Source organism: Piliocolobus tephrosceles, chromosome 9 (assembly GCF_002776525.5).
Source record: "Piliocolobus tephrosceles isolate RC106 chromosome 9, ASM277652v3, whole genome shotgun sequence".
In the NCBI taxonomy this organism is placed as follows: domain Eukaryota; kingdom Metazoa; phylum Chordata; class Mammalia; order Primates; family Cercopithecidae; genus Piliocolobus; species Piliocolobus tephrosceles.
Genome location: NC_045442.1, coordinates 21,148,465 through 21,169,972, shown reverse-complemented (window position 1 = coordinate 21,169,972; position 21,508 = coordinate 21,148,465). Strand labels below are relative to the sequence as shown.

The 21,508-nt window shown below is 39.6% G+C and overlaps 1 protein-coding gene across 5 annotated transcripts in view; it reads left to right on the top strand.

Annotated features, from left to right (window-relative positions):
• Positions 1-11: 11 nt before the first annotated feature.
• The window catches only part of VTI1A (vesicle transport through interaction with t-SNAREs 1A), a 380,928-nt gene continuing 359,431 nt past the window's right edge, over positions 12-21,508 (top strand). For 4 of the 5 annotated variants that reach the window (XR_002730496.2, XM_026446677.1, XM_023206621.2 and 1 more), the window contains exons 1-3: positions 48-489; positions 13,475-13,533; positions 17,473-17,583. Coding sequence is in view for 4 of the 5 variants with exons in the window: in XM_026446677.1 (XP_026302462.1) it covers positions 396-489; positions 13,475-13,533; positions 17,473-17,583 (264 nt within the window). In the remaining variant the exon portion in view is untranslated. Of the gene's footprint in view, positions 490-13,474; positions 13,534-17,472; positions 17,584-21,508 lie in introns of all 5 variants that reach the window. The other variant, XM_023206619.3, reaches the window with a different exon arrangement.

The following is a 21,508-nucleotide window of genomic DNA, read 5'->3' as shown; positions in this document are numbered from 1 at the left end:
TTCCCTCCGGAAGCAAGCTCCTGTGATGTGTAGCGTGGGGATCCGGAGCAGATTCCCAGAACACTAAGGGGAAAAAAACGCTCCTAGTGATCCCTCAGAACCTGCATATTTTCATACGCTTTTTTAGGGGGGCTACTAATTGGGGCGCTTTTCCTTAGCGAACTTACTTATCTTAAAGACGGAGCGGAAAATAAAGCACGCACGCAACCCAATTTCCGGAGAACCGAGATCGCGACGAACAACCAGGAAGCGACTGGGTTGATAGCTGTTCCCGGTTCTCCGTTCTGCTCTCGGGGGCACCTCCCGGGGTTCCTAAGCCGCGGCGTCCCTCGCTGCCCCTCGAGGCCGTTTCCCTGACCTAGGCTTTGGCCTGGGCCACTCGTTCCGGAGCCGTCATGTCATCCGACTTTGAAGGTTACGAGCAGGACTTCGCGGTGCTCACTGCAGAGATCACCAGCAAGATTGCGAGGGTCCCACGACTCCCTCCTGGTGAGAGCTCTGCCCGACTGGGCGAGGGTGCTGGGGAGAGCGGGGAGGGTGCGGGCGGTGGAACGCCGCCCGAACCAGTGTGTCTGTGAGGCGCGAGGCTGGAGTGGGTGGTGCTGGCTGTTCCCCGGAGGGATAGGGCTTGGCTTGGTTGAGGGTGAAGAGTCAAGTTCGGGCATGGGGTGACGTGAAAAGAGCCTTCGGAATCTGAGCCATATGAGTTCGAATCCCGACTTCACTCCCTTGTAACTTGTATAACCTGGAAACGTTTCTTAACGTCTTAAGAGTCTTAATGTTTTCGTTTGTTAATTAGAGATGTGAGTATTCAAAGAAAATGAATGGAAGTACGTAGTTGATGGATCTACAATCTACAGCGGCGTTGTTGTGTTAGTAATAATGTTGTTATAATTATGTGCGGCAAAATAGAGGTAAGAATCAGGGTGCCTAGATTCAGATCCTACCTCTGTCACTTAAAAGTTGTGCCTCTTAACTGGGGAGGCAAAGGTTGCAGTGAGCGGAGATCTCGCCATTGCACTCCAGCTTGGGCAACAAGAGTGAAACTCCATCTCAAATAAATAAATAAAATAAAATAATAAAATAAAAGTTGCGCCTCTTAAGCAGACTGCTTAGTCTCTTTTAACTTTTCTTCTTAGTAAATGGGGGAAAATTGTACTTCTCTCATGGGGTTGTTAGGTAGATTAAATTTAAAAAACATATTTAAAGCCCCTTTGTTGTTGTTAGTTGCTGTATTAGCATTAGTATTTTTCATACCCCCCATCCCCATTTCTTGTTTCTCATCCTTCTTGGGGATTTATTGTATAACCCAGTTTTATGTAAAAGTTGGTACAAGATAATTTTTCACACTTAAAAAATTTCACATCTCCCATCTGGAAGTGTTTTTGTTTTTGGGTTTGCTTTTGTGTTTTAGCACATCTGATTTTCTATGCTAGACTGTCAGCTATGTGAAGGTGGGAGCTGGGTCTGATTTGCTTGGTGCTTACTTATTAGGGGATCAGAAAAATAAGTGAATAAGCAGGTGAATATAAATATGATCTTTTGTAACTTTGGTTTGGAAAATGTTTCGGGGATTATCTTTCTCTACAGATTTGAGTAGTTAATCACAGAAAAGGTTTTTACATTTTTGTTTAGTTTTGTCAGGGGAACTGAACCATCATCTGGCTGCTAGGCTTGTCCTTACCCTAGCTCCAGGGTATCAAGTGTAGAAAGGGGGGTGTCATTAATCTGTGGATTGGCGGGCACTTCACTTGCCCAGTTGTCCTGGTACTAGCAATAATTTCTCCCAGACCTAAGTTGTCATTCCTCTTTCCCTTTCCCTACTTCCCCCCAAAATTACGTGTTTATAAGTAATTTTCTTCCCTTATTTCTTTGTTTTTCTTCCCCTCACCTATTTTCTGTTAATAGGGATATTTGCTTGAAGCCAGGATCTCTGAACTTACATCCCACTCATCTCCTGAAGTCCCCAGTTAGTTCTGGAGGAGATGGATGATGTCTTAAAGAGGTTTATGAGTCCAAGTGAGGGAACAAGAGGAGAGAACCAAGGTAGTATATACCACCAAGCTCTGCTGCCTCAGAGATTTTTGTGTCGAAAGTGGCTGATGGCCTCATCTCTTCATGATGCATCACCTCGCCTCTTCTCTTCAGCTCTGCTTTTCTCCACTGCCGGAGATCTTCTTGATTTTTGTTGTTGTTGGAGACTACTTCCTCTGAATTGAGTCCCAGAGCCTCAGAGTATCAGGACTTGTGGTTCCAGTTAGAGTTTTACTCATTTTTAATTGTAATTGTTTTAGCAGTAGAAACATTTGTTTGGGTTATTAGCTTTTGTATTGGGAAGATGTTTTACAAGGTAACAAAATCATCCTTGGATGCAAAGTTGTAAAAACTATTTCCAAGAAAACAGATCGTGTTACAGTTTTTCTCTTGCCTTTATATTTTAATGTAACAATTCTTAACACATAGAAGGAAACTTTTTGAATTCAGTACCTTAAAAATAAAACTGTGGGTGAGGCGCGGTGGCTCATGCCTATAATCCCAAAACTTTGGGAGGCCGAGGCGGGCAGATCACCTGAGGTCGGGAGTTCGAGACCAGACTGACCAACATGGAGAAACCCCGCCTCTACTAAAAATACAAAACTAGCCTGGTGTGGTGGTGCATGCCTGTAATTCCAGCTGCTCAGGAGGCTAAAGCAGGAGAATCACTTGAACCCGGGAGGCAGAGGTTGCGATGAGCCAAGATTGTGTCATTGCACTCCAGCCTGGGCGACAAGAGCGAAACTCCATCTCAACAAATAAATAAATTTTAAAAAACTGTGCCTCTCCTTAGCTGTAGTATTATATAAGGCCCAAACACAGGAGTTACATTACAATTGAAAGGAGACTGCATTGCTGGCTCTGGAAAAATGCTTACTGACTTATATTATTGAATAATCATAATTCTTTTTTTTTCTTTTTTCTTTATGAGACAGGGTCTTGCTCTGTCACCCAGGCTGGAGTGTAATGGTGCAATCTCAGCTCATTGTAACCTCTCCCTCCCGGCTCAAGGCTACTCCCACCTCAGCCTCCCAAGTAGCTGGGACTACAGGCACAAGCCACTGTGCCTGGCTGATTTTTTTTGGATTTATTTATTTATATTTTTCATAGAGATGGGGTTTTGCCAGGTTGCCCAGGCTGGTCTCAAACTCCTGGGCAAAGTGCTGGGATTATAGGCGTGAGCCACCGCACCTGGCCTAATCATAATTCTTAAAAATGCAGTGATTGCCATCTTAATAATGGCTTGTGCTTGCCCCTTTTATAATCTATTTCCAATTGATAAATAGAAAAAGAGGAAAAATATATCCATGTAGTTATGAATTTCAGATGTATGTCTGTAGATTAACAGACATTAATATATATAACCATGGCAAAAATAGTTTGATGACAAGTAAGTATAATCTCTCTCTGGGCATCATTAGCAAGTGCAGTGTTCGGCTAAAAGTGATCCAGAGGAGGTGAACTGTAATTTACTTGAGTTAAGAAGCATAAAAATTGGAGCAAACTTTCCAGCCAAAGCAGTTCATTCCCTCAACATAATAACTTACTCAAATTCAAGCAGAGTGAGTAGATCTATTGAAATGAACTTTGTGCTGTGCATGTTACAATGTATTAAAGTATTGCTTCCAAAGAGAACAGAAGAGTGAACATTTAAAACTTTTATTTTAAGAAAGAAATCTGGTTACTCTGTGATTTTTTTAAACAATAAAGAGATTTTGCTCTTAAAGTGTTTGAATCTTAACTAATTTTAGCAATTGAACTGAGATGGGTGAGTTCTTTCTTAATACCCTTATGGCACTATATTTGAAAATTTTTTTTTAAATTATTACGGTTCTGTGGGAAAGTAAGGAAAAGGGATGAGCAGAAACGACAGTGAGTACTTTATTGTGAAGTTCCTTTTCCTCTAGTGATGGGAGTGAATTCTTAAGTGGGGAATGTTTTCCTTTGGTGCAAGGATTCTGTTACATGTAGTAGGCTTCCTGAAGAATCTTAAGGTAATCTTTTTGGAATTCGTTGCCTACTTTACCATTCACAGAGAGAGAATGATCTGTTGTGAATCCTGTCACTTTATGGCTGTCCTCAGAATTGTACCAAGAAAGTATGACAGCAAAATGACAGAATGACTCAGACATGACATCAGATCTGTTTAGAACCCTAGTTCTGCTACTTACTGGATGTGCAGTCATGGATGGTTGCTTGGCCTCTCTAGACCTGTCTCCTCCATCTGTAGAATGGGGATGACAGAGTAATAATTTCAACCTTGTAATGTAAAAATCAGTGAAATAAAGCATGTAACACACTAACACAGTTCTTACACAGAAAATGTGTGATATACTAGCCATTAATAATATTACTGCTGCTGCTGAAGACAACAGCTGGTAAGATTAGCCAGGACCCCGATCTTCCGACTTTGTCATGTTAATTGAAGTCTTAAATCTTACACTTCAATTCTTGCTTCCTTTCTGTCCCTAGACTAGAATTAGGTCAATTTCTCTTGATGAACACATTTGAAAGGAGATAAGTGATTAGGGCATTTTAGATATGAATTTGGAAGTGGGCTTTGAACTCAGGATCCCAGCGGGGGCAGTCAGAGGAGAGAAGTGAAAGTGGAGTCGGACAAGGCAGGTGTCCTTTCTGGAAGGAAATACTTGAGTCTACTGGATTAGTTGTGCCAAGCCCTGGAGGATTGTCTAGACCATCTAGACTTAGCCACATGTGGATGAAGGCATAATCACACTTCTGTGATTCTCTCTTGACTTTACAAGATGGTTGCAGTGAAATAATTCAGAAAAGTTGGCTTTTGTTCATGATATACTGTGGTTTGCTTAAAATATATTTGGCTCTAGAGCTGTAATATCTACATGTAGCTATTGAGCACCTGAAATGTGGCTGTTGCTATATTATGAAATGATAACATTTTAGATATATGCGGTTACATAGTATTAAAACTAAAAAATTATTAATTTCACTTGTTTCTCTTAACTTTAACGTTTTTTATTTTTATTTGTTTCTCTTTAAGGTTTTTTATTTTGAAAAACTTTACAAAATGCTGCTACAAGGAAATTTAAAATCACATGTGTGACTTGCCTTATATTTCTATTGCTCTAGAGGGTTACAATTGAAGGGAAGGTTCCAGTCCTGATTCGGGAATTCACTGCTACAATAGTTTCTTCCTTGTTAGGATTCAGGCTACCTCAAAATCAGCTTTGTGAGCTGCTGGGCAAGGTCCAACTTTTTCAATTGAGCGTACAGGGAAGATAGTCTTTAGCGGCTACTGATGGCCCAGTTATGTCTCATAAAAAATTTAAGCATTTAGGGCTAGCGTGGTGGCTCACACCTGTAATCTCAGAACTTTGGGAGGCCAAGGCAGGCAGATCATGAGCCCAGGAGATCGAGACCATCCTGGCCAACATGGAGAAACCCGTCTCTACTAGAAATACAAAAATTAGCTGGGCGTGGTGGTGCGTGCCTGTAATCCCAGCTACTCAGCAGGCTGAGGCAGGAAAATTACTTGAACCAGGGAGTCAGAGGTTGCAGCGAGCCAAGATTGCACCACTGCACTCCAGCCTGGTGACACAGTGAGACTCTGTCTCAAAAAAAAAAAAAGCATTTACGGAGTTGTATTCATCTTTGAATAATATACATTCATATAAACAAGTGTGTGTGTATGCATCTATAGATCTATATATTTATCTGTATGTTGTCTATATGTATATTTGGTCAATTTAGTCAACCTAAGTAATGGCTTCAGTTTTTTTTTTAAATAAACTTTTGATTTTAGAACAGTCTGAAATTTACATAAAAATCACAAAGATAGTACAGAGAATCCCATATACTCCACGCCCAGTTTTTTCTATGATTAACATCATGTTAATATGGTACGTTTGTTACAGCTAGTGAGCCCATATTGATGCATTATTATTAACTAAAGGTCATACTTGATTCAGATTTTGTTTTGTTTTGTTGGTTGCTTTTTACCTAATGTCCTTTGACTATTCCAGGATCCAATCCGGGATACCATGAAACATTTAGTGCTCATGGCTTTTTAGGCCCCTCATGGCTATGACAGTTTCCCAAACTGTCCTTGTTTCTGATGACTTTACAGTTCAGAGGAGTACTGGTCAGATATTTCCTAGAAGGATCCCTCAACTGGGATTTGCTTAGTGTTTTTCTCATGATTAGATTGGAGTTCTGGGTTTTGGGGAGGAGGACCACAGAGGTAAAGCATCATTTTCACCACATATCAAGATACATGCTGTCAACATGACTTACCACTACTGACGTTAACCTTTATCACCTGGCTGAGGTAGTGTTTGCCAGGTTTTTCCACTTAATCTTTCCCTCCCTTTTCCATATTATTTGGAAGAAAATCATATATGCATAGCCTATACTTAAGGAGTGGAGAGTTACGCTCTACCTCCTTGAAGCCAAGTAATTACATAAATTATTTGTAATTCTTTTTATGTAAGAGAGATTTATCTATTCATTTATTTACTTATTCAGTCATTTACATCAGTATGGGCTCATAGATATCTATTTTATCCTTTGTGTTATATTCCAATACTACTTTATTTTCGTGTTGCTCAAATTGTTTCAGCTTTGACCATTGGGAGCCTTTTTTTCATTTGGCTTCTGTGTCCTTTTGATATACCCCCATCATTTTGGCTCTTTTCTTTCCTTTTTTTTTAAGGACTTTATTATTTTCTGATAGTATAAGACACTCCAGGATCATTTTCTCTATTTCCTGTTTCAGTGCTGGAATCAGCCCTTTCTCTGAGGAATCCTGTTTCCTTTAATTAAAGAAGGGTATTAGAAACCAAGATCTGGACACTAGGTGTGCCCATTACTCCTGGGGTGTTGTTGCTTCTGGTACCTCTCAGCTGACAGAGCAAGGAAATTCACATGTATTTACTAAGCCATGTATATGAACATATCTACAAGCATTTGCATATGTAATCATTTGTATATATAGTATGTTAAACACAAGTTCATGCTAGTATCTCCAACGCTAATCCATTATCAGATGGATCATTCTAGAATTGCTTTATTTCAAAACTGACCATTCTATACCGTGTTACACAGGGTAGCATCAATAATATACCCATTTAAAAATTATCTGTTCCTCTCTTAGTGGTTTGACTCCACATTTCTCAGTACATACATAATTGCTGCTGCTAGTTTTATTTTAACATATCTACATTGCACAAAGACAGGTACAAGTAACTGAATTCAAGTGAGCCTTGACACTTCCACTTTAATGAGGTTGTTCTGTGCTGATTAAGCACTTCTGTAAATATCAAGAAATAATTATACTATGCAAAGACTTGTGTGTGTATGATCACTAAGCACTTCTGTTAATATTGACTAGGAAATGAGAGGCCAAGGTGAGAGGATCACTTGAGCCCAGAAGCTCAAGATCAGCCTGGGCAATATAGTGAAACCCATCTCTGCAAAATAAAATTGAATTTAAAACTAGCTGGGTATAGTGACATGCACCTGTCATCCCAGCTACTCAGGAGGCTGAGATGGGAGGACCCCTTGAACCCAAGAGTTTAAGGTTACAGTGAACTGTGATCATGCCACTGCACTCCATCCTGGGTGACAGAGCAAGACCCTGTCTCTAAAAGAAAAAAAAAAATAATAATTAAAAATATATTGAGTAGGAAAGTAAAGATCGTACATACCTAAGACTTATGTGTATGTACATCAGCACTTATCAAGCTTATAGGCAAAAAAAAAAAAAAAAAAAAAAAAAAGAAAAGAAAAACAGTGGGAAACTTTGTTTATATATTAAATAGTACATTTTATATAATACATATAGCAGTTAAGAGCTCAGTTCAGGACAACAGACCTACCCCATTAGAGTTCCAACTCTGCTATTTCTTAGTTGTTGAACTTTCAGGAAATAATTTAACATCTCTGATCTTATTTAATGGCTTGAGAAAGGAATAGTAATAGTACCTCAAAAAGGTTGTTTTAAGGATTGACTATAATAGTATTAAACACAGAGCACCATGTACATTAATGATAGCCCTTAGTTACAAAGGTCTGAATCCTAGGAACATGTTATTTGAAAGGGGATGTCATTTGTGGTGGGCAGAATGAATCTCTTTTGGCAATTACATGTAAATGTTGCCAGGTTACCAAAACTTAGTGTCGGTAGGTATTGCCAAAGTCATCTAGTTCAGTCCCCTCCCTCTCCCCTCCTTCCTTCCCTCCTTCCCTCCTTCTCCCTCCCTCCCTCCTTCCCTCCTTCTCCCTTCCCCCCTCCCTTCCTTCCTCCCTCCCTCCCTCCCTCCCTCCCTCTCTCCTTCTCTCCCTCCCTCCCTCCCTCCCTTCCTTCCTTCTTCATACTTTGCCCCTAAATCATCACTTTTAAGATTTGTCTTCTTAAAAACATGAGGAACACTATAAGGACCAATCAAAGAATGTCTCAGTTCCATCATTATTTCTGACAGCACCATCATGAAATGAATTTTATGAAAAAAAATCCAATCGTGTTAATTCTACCTCTATCCCAATTTAATTATTTTTTTTTGTAAAGGGAAATTTGTCATTCAAATGGGAAGATTTGCCCCAGTCGTTTCCCCTCAGTTTCTCTATGAGTAATAAGTATGTTGTGGCGTGCTAAGACTGAATTATTCATTCTGTAAGCACTTAATGGCCCCTACCATGTACAGCTCTCTATGCTAAATACAGAGATTGGACACGATTTGTCAAGAGTAGTCTCTGCCTTCAAGAAGCCATAGATGAGCCTGAAGAGGAAACTGCAGGCCGGGCGCGGTGGCTCACACCTGTAATCCCAGCACTGGGAGGCCGAGGCAGGTGGATCACTGGAGGTCAGGTGTTTAAGACGAGCCTGACCAACATGGTGAAACCTCGTTCTACTAATAATACAAAAATCAACTGTGTGTAGTGGCACATTCCTGTAGTTCTAGCTACTCGGGAGGCTGCGGCAGGAGAACCATGTGAACCTGGGAGGCGGAGGTTGCAGTGAGCCAAGATTGTACCATTGCACTCCAGGCTGGGCAACAAAGTGAGAGTCCATCTCAAAAAAAAAAAAATAAAGAGGAAACTGCAGAACCTTATTTTTAATGACCGTTGGGCCCCCTAAAGCCAAGCAAAGAACTCTAGGAATTCAAAGGAGATGAGGTTATGTCTCAGGAGCTCACCCAGAAGGATAGGTGGGGTTTGGACAGACAGAAACAGGGAAAGACTATAAGAGGTTGCCATACGTGGATGCAGTGGACATCTGTTGCACCCAGCAGCTTTCATTCTATCTACTCAATTTCCTATTGAGGAACTACTTAAACCCCGTTTTTCCAGTCTTGATAGAACTGACAGACTGCCCTGCCCTCTGTAGGTCAAGAGATGAACATATTACCCAAGCAAGGACATTCATAGACTTTTTGCCAGGAATTTGATCAGGATGAACCAAGGAAAGAGAATAGAGCTGCTCCAGACTTTTCTTCAGCAGGGATTGTATGTTCCTATTCCCTTGGTACCCTAAGCTACTCCTGATGCTGTCTTTCCCAAACTGTGTGGCTCATTTTTGTCCATTGATTCTGTGAGCCACCCCACATTATTCTAACAAATTCTCTTTTTTGGCTTAGTTTAGCCAGAATCACTTCTGTCGCATTCAGCCAAAGAACCCTAAATGGTAGCTTAACAAAGATGTAGAGAAGAAAAAAGATTTGTTTGGGTGGCAATGAACAGTCTGTCTGTAGACTGCATACTAGAAAGCTTGTAGTTGGAAATAAAGTTGGAAAGGATGCTTGGCTCTAGAATGTCGAGGACCTTAACTGCTAAGCTCAACTGATCCATCAAAGCGAGATTTTAGGAAGATTAAATGGGAGGGGGGCAGGGAAACCAAGGTGGTTAGTAGCATAGCTTCTTTTGCAAATTCTTGTTCTGTTCTGCATTATTTATTTAACTTACCTTCATTTTTTGAAAACTGATTGTATATGTCAAGTTCATTATAGTGTAGGACTATAAAGATGATTAAGACATGGCTCTTGTCTTCCCAGAGCCCCGCTAAGCTGAAAGGTTGTTTATGTGAGGGATAAATCATTAGGATAACATAAGAGTTATACGTATTTTTATGTACAAGAGAGTGATTAACTCTTATGTTGGCTTAGGAAAGCCTTCAAAGAAGTGATGATTTCTGAAGAGAGTTTTGCATAGAGGTTTGCCAGGTCGGCCTGGTGGAGATGGGCATAAGCATTGGGATTAAAGGATTGAAGTCCTGGAAATATATCAGTGTTAGAGATAAAGATTTAGGATCATAAATAGATAATATGATAGTTTTAAAAGGATGAAATTGCCCAGGGACATAGATGATGGTCATAAGAAAGGCAAGGACTGAGCTCCAAGGAACATCAGCGGTTAAAAGATGGCCTGAAAAATACAATGCCTAGCAGAGGACCGTGAGACAGGAGTGAGCGTTCAGGAGAATTACCAGATCAGGGTGCCATGGGAGCCAGTAGAGGAGAAAGTTATAGGATGGGAGGAAAGTGTAAGAAGCCACAAGATTAAATAAAAATAGGACCTAAGAATGTCTATTAGTTTGGGCAAAGGAAGGGTTATTAATGTAGTAAGAGTAATTTCAGTAGAATGGTGGGGGCAGTAGTTAGTTTACAGGAAGTGGAGGGGGAGATGAGGAAGGGAAACAGAGTCTATACCCTTGCTTTCAAGAAAATTGGCTGGTGATGAAAGGAGAGGAATATTAGCAAAGGGGAATACAGGTCAAGGGAGACTTCTTTCTTTGTTTTGTTTTGCTAGTGAGAAAAACTGATACTTATTAGTCCTGGAGGTCCATGGCATGGACTTTCCTATCAACTGAATATGTTAAAGAGAACAGGATGTTCCTCCTGATGTGTAAATACACCATCTCACTTTTGATCCAAGATAGGCCTTTTTTTTTCTTTCTTTTTTTTTTTTTTTGAGACGGAGTCTTGCTCTGTTGCCCGGGCTAGAGTGCAGTGGCCGGATCTCAGCTCACTGCAAGCTCCGCCTCCCGGGTTTACGCCATTCTCCTGCCTCAGCCTCCCGAGTAGCTGGGACTACAGGCGCCAGCCACCTCACCTGGCTAGCTTTTTGTATTTTTTAGTAGAAACGGGGTTTCACCGTGTTAGCCAGGATGGTCTCAAACTCCTGACCTCGTGATCCGCCCGTCTCGGCCTCCCAAAGTGCTGGGATTACAGGCTTGAGCCACCGCGCCCGGCCTAAGATAGGCCTTTTTTTATATTTTTCTCTATCACAAAAATATAGTGCTATTCTAACTATAACTGTGTGAAGATACTGAAAGGATTGAAATGTCCCAGAAGCAAATAAATTTGGGATCATCTATTAAATATTTAATCTGGCCATGTGTAGATTTAACTTTTCAAGGAGGGAAAATTAAGTGGAATTCTAATCCCAAACGCATATTTTTCTTAGGGAGAAATATTGTGAGTACACATAAAACACCTTATGTGACAACTGTTTCCCCTCTATAGTTTGGGGATAACAAAGGGAAAGGGTTAGGATTAGCAGAATCTACTAATAATCTAATCATTGTCTTAGTGAAATAATTTTTTTTTTTTTTGAGATGCAGTCCCACGCTGTCGCCCAGACTGGAGTCCAGTGGCGCAATCTGGGCTCACTGCAACCTCTGCCTCCTGGGTTCAAGCAATTTTCCTGTCTCAGCCTCCCAAGTAGTTGGGATTACAGGTGCCTGCCACTACACCCAGCTAATTTTTTGTATTTTTAGTAGAGATGGGGTTTCACTATGTTGGCCAGTCTGGTCTCAAACTTCTGACCTCGTGATCCGCCCGCCTCAGCCTCCCAAAGTGCTGAGATTACAGGCGTGAGCCACTGCACCCGGCCAGTGAAATAATAATGTCTACTAAAGCTTCCCCATTTAGGATTGGTTGCCCTTCTGAAGGCTGGTCACCTGGTAGGTGTTGTGCCCATTTCAAGCTTCATGACTTTTCTAGTCTGTTGTGTTAGTCAATCTCATTAGGCTCCTGTGTGACATAAACCCAGTTTTAAACAAAGAACAACAAAGTTCTTGGCTCAAGCAACCAAACTATGGTAAAGTCAAGCTTTTATAAAGTCAAGCAATTTCAGTTATTTCAAGCCAGGAACTAACTAACTATTTCTCTCTCCCTTTGTCTCTCAGTTGTGTTTCATTTTAAATGCAGGATTTATTTTCAGCCATTGCTTGCTTGCTTTCTTCTTGGAGCTAGACCAATGGATGCCAGCAGCTTCTAGGCTCATTTTCTCATTACCAGGAGAGAGGAAAAGACTTTCCCCTTGCTCTAGAACTTTGATTCTTCTCCCTGGTTCATATATGCCTATCCCACCACCCAACCCCCAGATGGATGTGGCCAAAGGATTGAGTTACTAAGATTAGCCCAGCTAGGATTAGATGCCTGTCATTTGCCAAGTCACTCACTGTGACTGAAGAAGCAGAGTCTTTATGGAGATAGCATTTTCATTGTCCCGCTTGGTGAGGAAGGGGGCCTTTGAAGAGAGTAGGGGCTGTTGCCTGAGAAGAGAAGGGTGCAGGCAGACAAAAGCTAGAGATGTTCAGTACATTTGGTTTGCACAAAACTTAACTAGGGTATGTGAACAAATAGGCTGACTGGTTGGAATGAGGGTATGGGAAAGCTTTCTGAAATTGTCTGCCAGGACATATCTCTCCTAGAGAAGGGAATTACAGTTGGGTTATAACTTGATTGTATTAGAAAAATAAACCACATACAGAGACTTAGCACTTTATAATATTAAAGTAATGTCACTTGCATCAAGCTTATTGGAGCTAAAAGTAATCCGGTAGTTTTTTTTTTTTTTTTTCCATTTTAGAGAGTACAGACTGAGGCTCAAAAAAAAAAAAAGAGAAAAATTTCTTGCCCAGGATCCCATAACCATTGAGTGAGATAGTAGCTTTCAGTTTGGAATCAGTAGTCCTAACTTCAAATATTTATTCCATTACACCTGATTCTCCATGCTACTGAAAGTACAATTTTTAAAGGATTGTTTTTGCCCAGTTTTAGGCGATGTTTTTGTATATGACTTTTAAATTGTATTAACAATCAGTTATTCCCAATTTATTAAAGTTATGACTTCACAGATTCCTCAGGCCAGCACAAATCTGCTCTTGTTAACTTAGTCTCTCCTAAAAGGCAACATAATTTTTAGTCTCTCTTAAAAATGTGTCTCTCTTAAAAATGGTATCTCTTAATAATGAGGTACTGTATCGGATTATATATTTCTAGATAGCCTAGAATCAGTGGCTTGAAGTGGTTTTGAACCCACCAAAGAATGATATGCTCTTTTGCCTTATATTCTGTAATCTGACTGGCCAGAAAAGAGAAAGGCATATAAACACTGAAGTTTTAAAATATTAAATTTATTCGTATCTTTAGCAATTTCTTGGTATTATTGTTTGTTTCAGATGAAAAGAAACAGATGGTTGCAAATGTGGAGAAACAGCTTGAAGAAGCGAAAGAACTGGTATGTACAGACAGTAATGTATTTTAACACACAGCCAGAGCCATTTCAGCTAATGCCTTCCTCTAGCTTGTTTTATACATTGTGGAAATGTGAAGCATAGCTGATTAGCATTTTATAATTCAGAATTTGTCAGTTTTTAAATTGAAGAGATTTTAATAGCTTCTTGGGATTTTATTCTTCTTAGTAAAGGTGATTCATTAGATATCTGTCTCTAATTTTTATTCCATCATAATACGTTTCATAACAACTGTAAATAGCTAATGCAGGATAAAGGCATATTGGATACCAGACACTGGATTAAAAATACTACTTGCTTTATAATATTTAATTTCCTCAATAACCATGTGAGACAATATTATTTGTCAAAAATGATAAAGGGTCTGATATTTTCTCCTATTTGCAAGCTCTCAAGTGAGCTTGCTACAGTTTCATAGATGACTAGAGAAGACATGAGACTCCTAGGTCAGATACAAACGATTTTTATTATCCACAACAAAAGCAGTTGCCAGTGTTTCAGGCTGGTTGCATCAGTTCCTGAGTTTGAATTCCCACAGTAGTGATGCAGGCAGGCCTAGATGTTGTAGGCAGGCTTACAACAGCATTAGAATGCCTTAGAGGAATGGAACGAGAGCCTAGAAAATGTGCCACTTTCTAGCAGCCTATAAGCAAGGCTGTTGTTTGTCCCAGGGGCACACATTATTTCCTCTCCCTGAGCTCCCCGCAAACACAGTCCTAAAAAATGGCTCAGACAGAGTGCTCAGGACCTTGTATTCTTGGCATACCAGGCAAGACATGTAGGGGCATGAGAGAACCTTGGCCAAGTGACTCTCAACACTGTTACTACTCCTGTTTTATGGGTGGGGAGTCTGAGACTTAGAAAGATGAAGGAACTTGTTGGAGGTCCCAAATCCTGTTAAGTCGTAGAGTAAATATTTGCTCCTAGTTTGCTATACCCAGAGCTCTGGTTCATCTACTACTTTTTTATATAAATAAATTAGTAAAACATGGAGCAAAAAAGAACTAAAAGTATTGTGTCTTAATTTGGCATTTTAAAAGCCGACTAGTACAAGCATGACTCACTTGTTACTATGCATTGTGTCCCTATATGAGTGTGTTGCTTTTCTTTTTTATTTTTGATACAGAGTCTCACTCTGTCACCCAGGCCGGAGTACAGTGGTACAATCTCGGCTCACTGCAACCTCTGCCTCCTGGGCTCAAGCGATTCTCATGCTTCAGTGCCCCAAGTATCTGGGATTACAGGCGAGCAATACCACACTTGGCTAATTTTGCTTGTTTGTTTGTAGAGGGGGGGTTTTGTCATGTTGGCCAGGCTGGTCTTGAACTCCTGGCCTCAAGTGATCTGCCCACCTCGGCCTCCCAGAGTGCTGGGATTACAGACATGCACCACCACACCCGGCTAATTTTGTATTTTTGGTAGATACGGGGTTTCATCATGTTAGTCAGGCTTGTCGTGAACTCCTGACCACAGATGATCCACCCACCTTGGCCTCCCAAAGTTTTGGGATTACAGGTGTGAGCCACTTTGCCCGGCCCATACTGCCCTTTTGATGACGACCTTGGGAGAAAAACTTTTTTGATTTGATTATTGGGATTAATTGTGTTTCTGCTGAACATCTGGTTTGTATTAGTCTCTCGGACACTACACATCTTGCAATGATCTTTTCTCCCACTCTGCATTGGCCACATAAATGCTGTGATAACATGGAACAAGTGTACATTAGCCTCATTCTTGCTTTCATTTTAAGTGCTTGTTGTGTGTTTCCTTTTTCTTTCTTACCTACTTTTAATTTAGTTTTAAGTATCCATGTAAAATATCTTCAACAAAAATATATTTAAGTCTCAGATTTTGGCTTGCATGTATTTTTGTAGTTATTTTTCCAATTGATCCTGTTTACCTTGTTAGAACTAAATAATTGATGATTTCAGAGAGTTGTTTTAAACAATTGTCTTGCTAAGTAATGATTTTATTTATTGATGCTTCTTGTTTATGTTGAGACATAATCATTTAAACTATCACCATTTAAATCAAGGCTAATTAAAATTATCTTTTTTCTTTATAATAAATTAAACCCTATTAACTGAAAGGTGATTGTCTGGTTTATTTGTATGCTACTATAGTTATTCAGTTGCTAACCCTGAGTACAGGTTTTATTAGCGATAAGCTGATAGGGTTCTGGAAGGAACTTATTAGAAAGCTTTAAAAGGTAAACTACGTGTGATTTTATCAGACATGGCCTGGGCCAATTTGTTGTTGTTACTGGTTTTTATTTTTGACAAGCTCCATTGCCCAGGCTGGAGTGAAGTGACACAATCTTGGCTCACTGCAACCTCCACCTCCCGGGTTCAAGCAATTCTCCTGTCTCAGCCTCCTGAGTAGCTGGAACTGCAGGCACCTGCCACCACACCCAGCTAATTTTTGTATTTTTAGTAGAGACAGGATTTCACCTTGTTGGTCAGGCTGATCTCAAACTCCTGACCTCAGGTGATCTACCTGCCTCGACCTCCCAAAGTGCTGGGATTACAGGCGTGAGCCACTGTGCCCGGCCTGGTTTTTATTTTTTAATGACAACTACAAGTAAGCCGCTTCTGCTATCTTGTATAGTGTTTGCTGTATCTTCTTCATCACTTGCAATCATCATTACTAGAGTTAATTTTAATCTAGCAATTGTCAAGTAAGAGACACTGTTCTAAATACGTTATAGGAATTGCCTTATTCAATTTTCACAGCCGCTCTGTGAAAAAGATACTATTGTATAAGTGGGAAAAATAAGGCACAGAGACATTAAGAAACCTGTTCAAGATTCCCTGACTAATAAGTAGTAGAGCCTATGATGTGAAAGTAAGAGTGTGGCTTCAAAGCCTATGCCTAAACCATTATAGTATTTCTGCATTGCTGCCAATTAAACTCTTCTGTGTTGTATCCAAAGTGTTATCTGATAGCAGGTTGTTAAAAAAAAAAAAAAAAAGGCGCCTTGCTGTGATTTCATTGAGCTATATGAAATTTAGCATATTACTGTATCCATTTAATGCCATATCAATGTGGTTATAAAGTATTGGGAGTTAGGATGAAGGTAAAGATCACATGTTGGTTGGTATGTGATTTTCCTAATTAGAAAACACCTGCCAGAATAAAGGTCGTCAAATAAGGCTTGGCTTGTTTCACGGATTACCCATGGAAAATAATAGCTTACTTTATCTTCCCATAGTTATGGAGGTTAATGGTCAGAAGACAAAACCCGGTTAGATTGAATGATGGGCTATTCCAAGTATATTGAAATCAAATTATTAAGAATGTTTGGGTTAATTTGTTTATTTTATTTTATTTATTTTAGTTATGTTATGTTATGTTATGTTATGTTATGTTATGTTGTTATGTTATTTTTGAGATGGAATCTTGCTCTCTCACCCAGGCTGAAATGAATGCAGTGGTGTAATCTCAGCTCACTGCAACCTCTACCTCCCAGGTTCAAGCTATTCTCCTGCCTCAGCCTTCTGAACAGCTAGGATTACAGGGGCCCACCACCACGCCCAGCTAATTTGGTATTTTTAGCAGAGACAGAGTTTTGCCATGTTGCCCAAGCTGGTCTCAAACTCCTGACCTCAAGTGATCCACCCGCCTTGTCCTCCCAAAGTGTTAGGATGACGGGCGTGAGCCACTGCGCTTGGCCAAATGTGTATGTTTTAACAAAGCATGTACTTGAGCACAATGTGTGTCACTTGGCAAGTACTCAGAATTGTTGAACTAAACAAAAATTAAGAGTAAAAGTAGTTTCAGTGTTATTTGATCATTCAGCACCCTGAGCCTGGTTCCTCAACTACAAAAATGAGGAACTGGAATTAGATCCTTTCAGCTGTAAACATTTGTTCAAATAAGAGTAACAATGTAGTTTATATCACATTTTTCTCTCCCCCTTCTAGCTTGAACAGATGGATTTGGAAGTCCGAGAGATACCACCCCAAAGTCGAGGGATGTACAGCAACAGAATGAGAAGCTACAAACAAGAAATGGGAAAACTCGAAACAGATTTTGTGAGTCAAATTCGACCCTTTGTCATATTTACTTTTTTTTTTTTATTGTTTCCTTCTCATGCCTCAGTCAGCATTAAATGCAGTCTTTTGGGCTCGTGTAGAAGACAAATAACAGCTTTCATTCTTTATGAGTTAGGGATATAAAAAATGGTTATAGAGAGAGCTAATGGTGGAATTTAAGGTATATTGGATTAATAACTCACAAATAGATCCAAGTCATGCGGCCCTTTGAGTGTGAATGGTATTTACTGGTACTTAGCATTTATTAAAATTTTGAAACTCAGTTTCTGGCCTTTCAGGGTTTGGAGCCTTTAAGATGCAGCCTGTACGTTTGAAGCTCCTGGACTTCAGGGGCTCATAATCTCCTGAAAGCATATCTGTATTTTTGGATGCATGTTTCCATGTGTATTTTTTACTGGGATAAACTCCATAGACTTTATTAGATTCTTTTTTTATTTTTTATTTTTTATTTATTTATTTATTTATTTTTGATTTTTATTTTTATTTTTTTATTATACTTTAAGTTCTAGGGTACATGTGCATAACGTGCAGGTTTGTTACATATGTATACTTGTGCCATGTTGGTGTGCTGCACCCATCAACTCGTCAGCACCCATCAATTCATCATTCATATCATGTATAACTCCCCAATGCAATCCCTCCCCCCTCCCCCCTCCCCATGATAGGCCCCAGTGTGTGATGTTCCCCTTCCCGAGTCCAAGTGATCTCATTGTTCAGTTCCCACCTATGAGTGAGAACATGCGGTGTTTGGTTTTCTCTTCTTGTGATAGTTTGCTAAGAATGATGGTTTCCAGCTGCATCCATGTCCCTACAAAGGACGCAAACTCATCATTTTTTATGGCTGCATAGTATTCCATGGTGTATATGTGCCACATTTTCTTAATCCATTCTGTCACAGATGGACATTTGGGTTGATTCCAAGTCTTTGCTATTGTGAATAGTGCTGCAATAAACATACGTGTCTTAATAGGATATATTATACCCTTCCCCCAAAAGATAAAAGAAACCACTTTTAACTGATAATTTATTTGTGATCCTTTATATTAATTGCCCATGAGAATATTTAGCTGTGTCTTCCTGTATATATGGCTTTCAACTTTATCTGCTTTATAGCAAATTTAAGAATATAAATGTAAAGACATAATGTTAAAGTTGTTAGTAATTAGACATTAATAGGAGTAGAAAAGATACAGCTGAGTAATTCCACTCCTCAGTATATGTCCAAAAAAAAAATTGAAAGCAGAGTCTTGGAGAGAGATTTGCACATCCATATTCATAGCAGCATTTTCACAATAGCAGAGAGGTGGAAGCAACCTAAGCATCCATTGTTAAATAAATGGATAAACAAAATGTGGTATATCCATACAATGGAACATTATTCAGCCCTAAAAAAGAAAGGAAGTTCTGACACATGCAACAACTTGAATGAACTGCGAGGACATTGTGCTATGTGAAATAAGTCACTCACAAAGACAAATACTATGTAATTCCACTGATATGAGGTATCTAGAATAGTCAGATTCATAGAAACAGAAAGTAGAATGGTAGTTACCAGGGACTTGAGAACAGGGAGAAATGGAGAGTTGTTTCATGGGCAAAGAGTTTCAGTTTTGCCAGACTGAAACTTACAAAAAGTTCTGGAGATTGGTTACTCAACAATGTGAACGTATTTAACACGACTCAACCATACACTTAAAAATGGTTAAGATGGTCAATTTTATGTTATGTGACTTTACTGCAATTAAAAATAAAAAGATATAGATAAAAAATATTTTTAAAACTCCACCAATGATAAAAGGACAAAGAAGTGAACACGGTAACAACTAACGGTTTCTTTTTTTTTTTTTTTGAGGCGGAGTCTCGCTCTGTCGCCCAGGCTGGAGTGCAGTGGTCGGATCTCAGCTCACTGCAAGCTCCGCCTCCCGGGTTCACGCCATTCTCCTGCCTCAGCCTCCCGAGTAGCTGGGACTACAGGAGCCCGCCACCTCGCCCGGCTAGTTTTTTTGTATTTTTTAGTAGAGACGGGGTTTCACCGTGTTAGCCAGGATGGTCTCGATCTCCTGACCTCGTGATCCACCCGTCTCGGCCTCCCAAAGTGCTGGGATTACAGGCTTGAGCCACCGCGCCCGGCCACTAACGGTTTCTTATAGGCTGGCACAGGAAATTAGGTTTTCAGCAACTTAATGAAATTTCATATGACTCACGTTTAAAAAAGGAAAGATACAGGGGAGGAAAGATCTGACTCTTACCTATGAGCAACAGAAGTCATGTGTTGGGTGATGAATCAGCTGTATTTCTGAATCTGGGGCCCAAATTCACAAGGAAAGTCAAGAATGTGTAAGGATCTTTCCGCCTCAGTTCTCGCCTTAGGTGTTTTGCTTTTTGGAGGTTACACCTTCTAGGCTACTGTATGCTTTTCCACTGTAAGACCAACATCAATGGACCTGGTAGAAATCCCTCCCAGAGTCTGAAAATAGGGTGATTTGCAGTTATGCATGCTTGGTTTGTGTTTGAGTGGCTATTATCCTAAGAAGTTGAGGTGGATCACATCAATAACTCTGATCCTTTTAGACTGTGCTCCTATTAATTAAAAAAACAAATTAAAACTCATGATGAGCCCAATTTGATAAAATGTATATTCCTAAGTCTGTGCTCTGTACTAGGTAAAATTTTCTCCAACTGCTTTGTGAAAGGCTAGTTTTTCTCAGTAAAAATATGAAATACAGTGAGAAAATTGGATTAAGAACAACTCAGATATATACTGAGAAAATTCTAACTGAAGTTAAAGTTTCAGTATAAATGATGAAAGCAAAATAACATGTTTATAAAGATTATTTTAGCTTGCTTAAAAAATGAAACTTTTTTGGGAACTTTTTTTTAATGGAACTCTTTTCTGAAGATATTTCTTATGGGTTCTAGAAAAACAAAGGATATGAATTTGCTAGGGCTGCGACAACAAAGTACCACAGACTGAGTGGCTTAAACAACAGAAATTTGTTTTCTCACAATTCTGGAAACTGGAAGTTGGAGTTCAAGGTGTTGGCAGGTATGGTTCCTTTCAAGGCCTCTCTCCTTGATCTTTAGGTGGCTTCTCCCCGTGTCTTCTAATGTCTTCCCTCTGCACGTTTCCATGTCCCGGTTTCCTCATATAAGACATCAGTCCTATTGAATTAAGGCCCACACGAATGACATCATTTTCATGTAATCACCTCTTTGAAGACCCTATCTCCAGAGACTGTCATATTCTCAGTATGGGAATCAGGACTTCAACATAGGAATTTATGAGACACAATTCAGTTTGTAATGTTTAGGTCAGTTTGAATCTTTTATTCTTAATTTTTTTTTTCAGAAGTTAAATTATTTCTGTGGTTTATAAGTCAGCTAACCCAATCTTTAGTCTTTCTTGTTTCCCAAAGAGTACAGTACTGGGTGAAGTCCTTTAGGTATCTGAAAATTGTATACTTGGATAAGTGTTCCTTTCGGGCTGTATTTTCTATTATAAAGAAAAATGGAACCAACAACTATGAAACTAAAAATTTATTCTCTAGGCCAGGGATGTCCAATTTTTTAGCTTACCTGGGCCACATTGGAAGAAGAATTGTCTTGGGCTACACATAAAATATCCTAACACTGACGATAGCTGATGAGCTAAAAAAAAAAAAAAAAAAAAATCACAAAAAACCTCATAATGTTTTAAGAAAGTTTTTGAATTTGTGTTGGGCCACAGAAAGCCATCCTGGGCTGCCTGCAGCCTGCTGGCCATGGGTTGGACTAGCTTGATATAGACTATCATTAACAATTCATGTATTTATATGTATATTTGCTACCACAGCTTTCTTCTACCATGTTAGGAAACATCTTTCACCACCTCTAGTTCTATTGAATAGTGATTTACAGTTTGTAA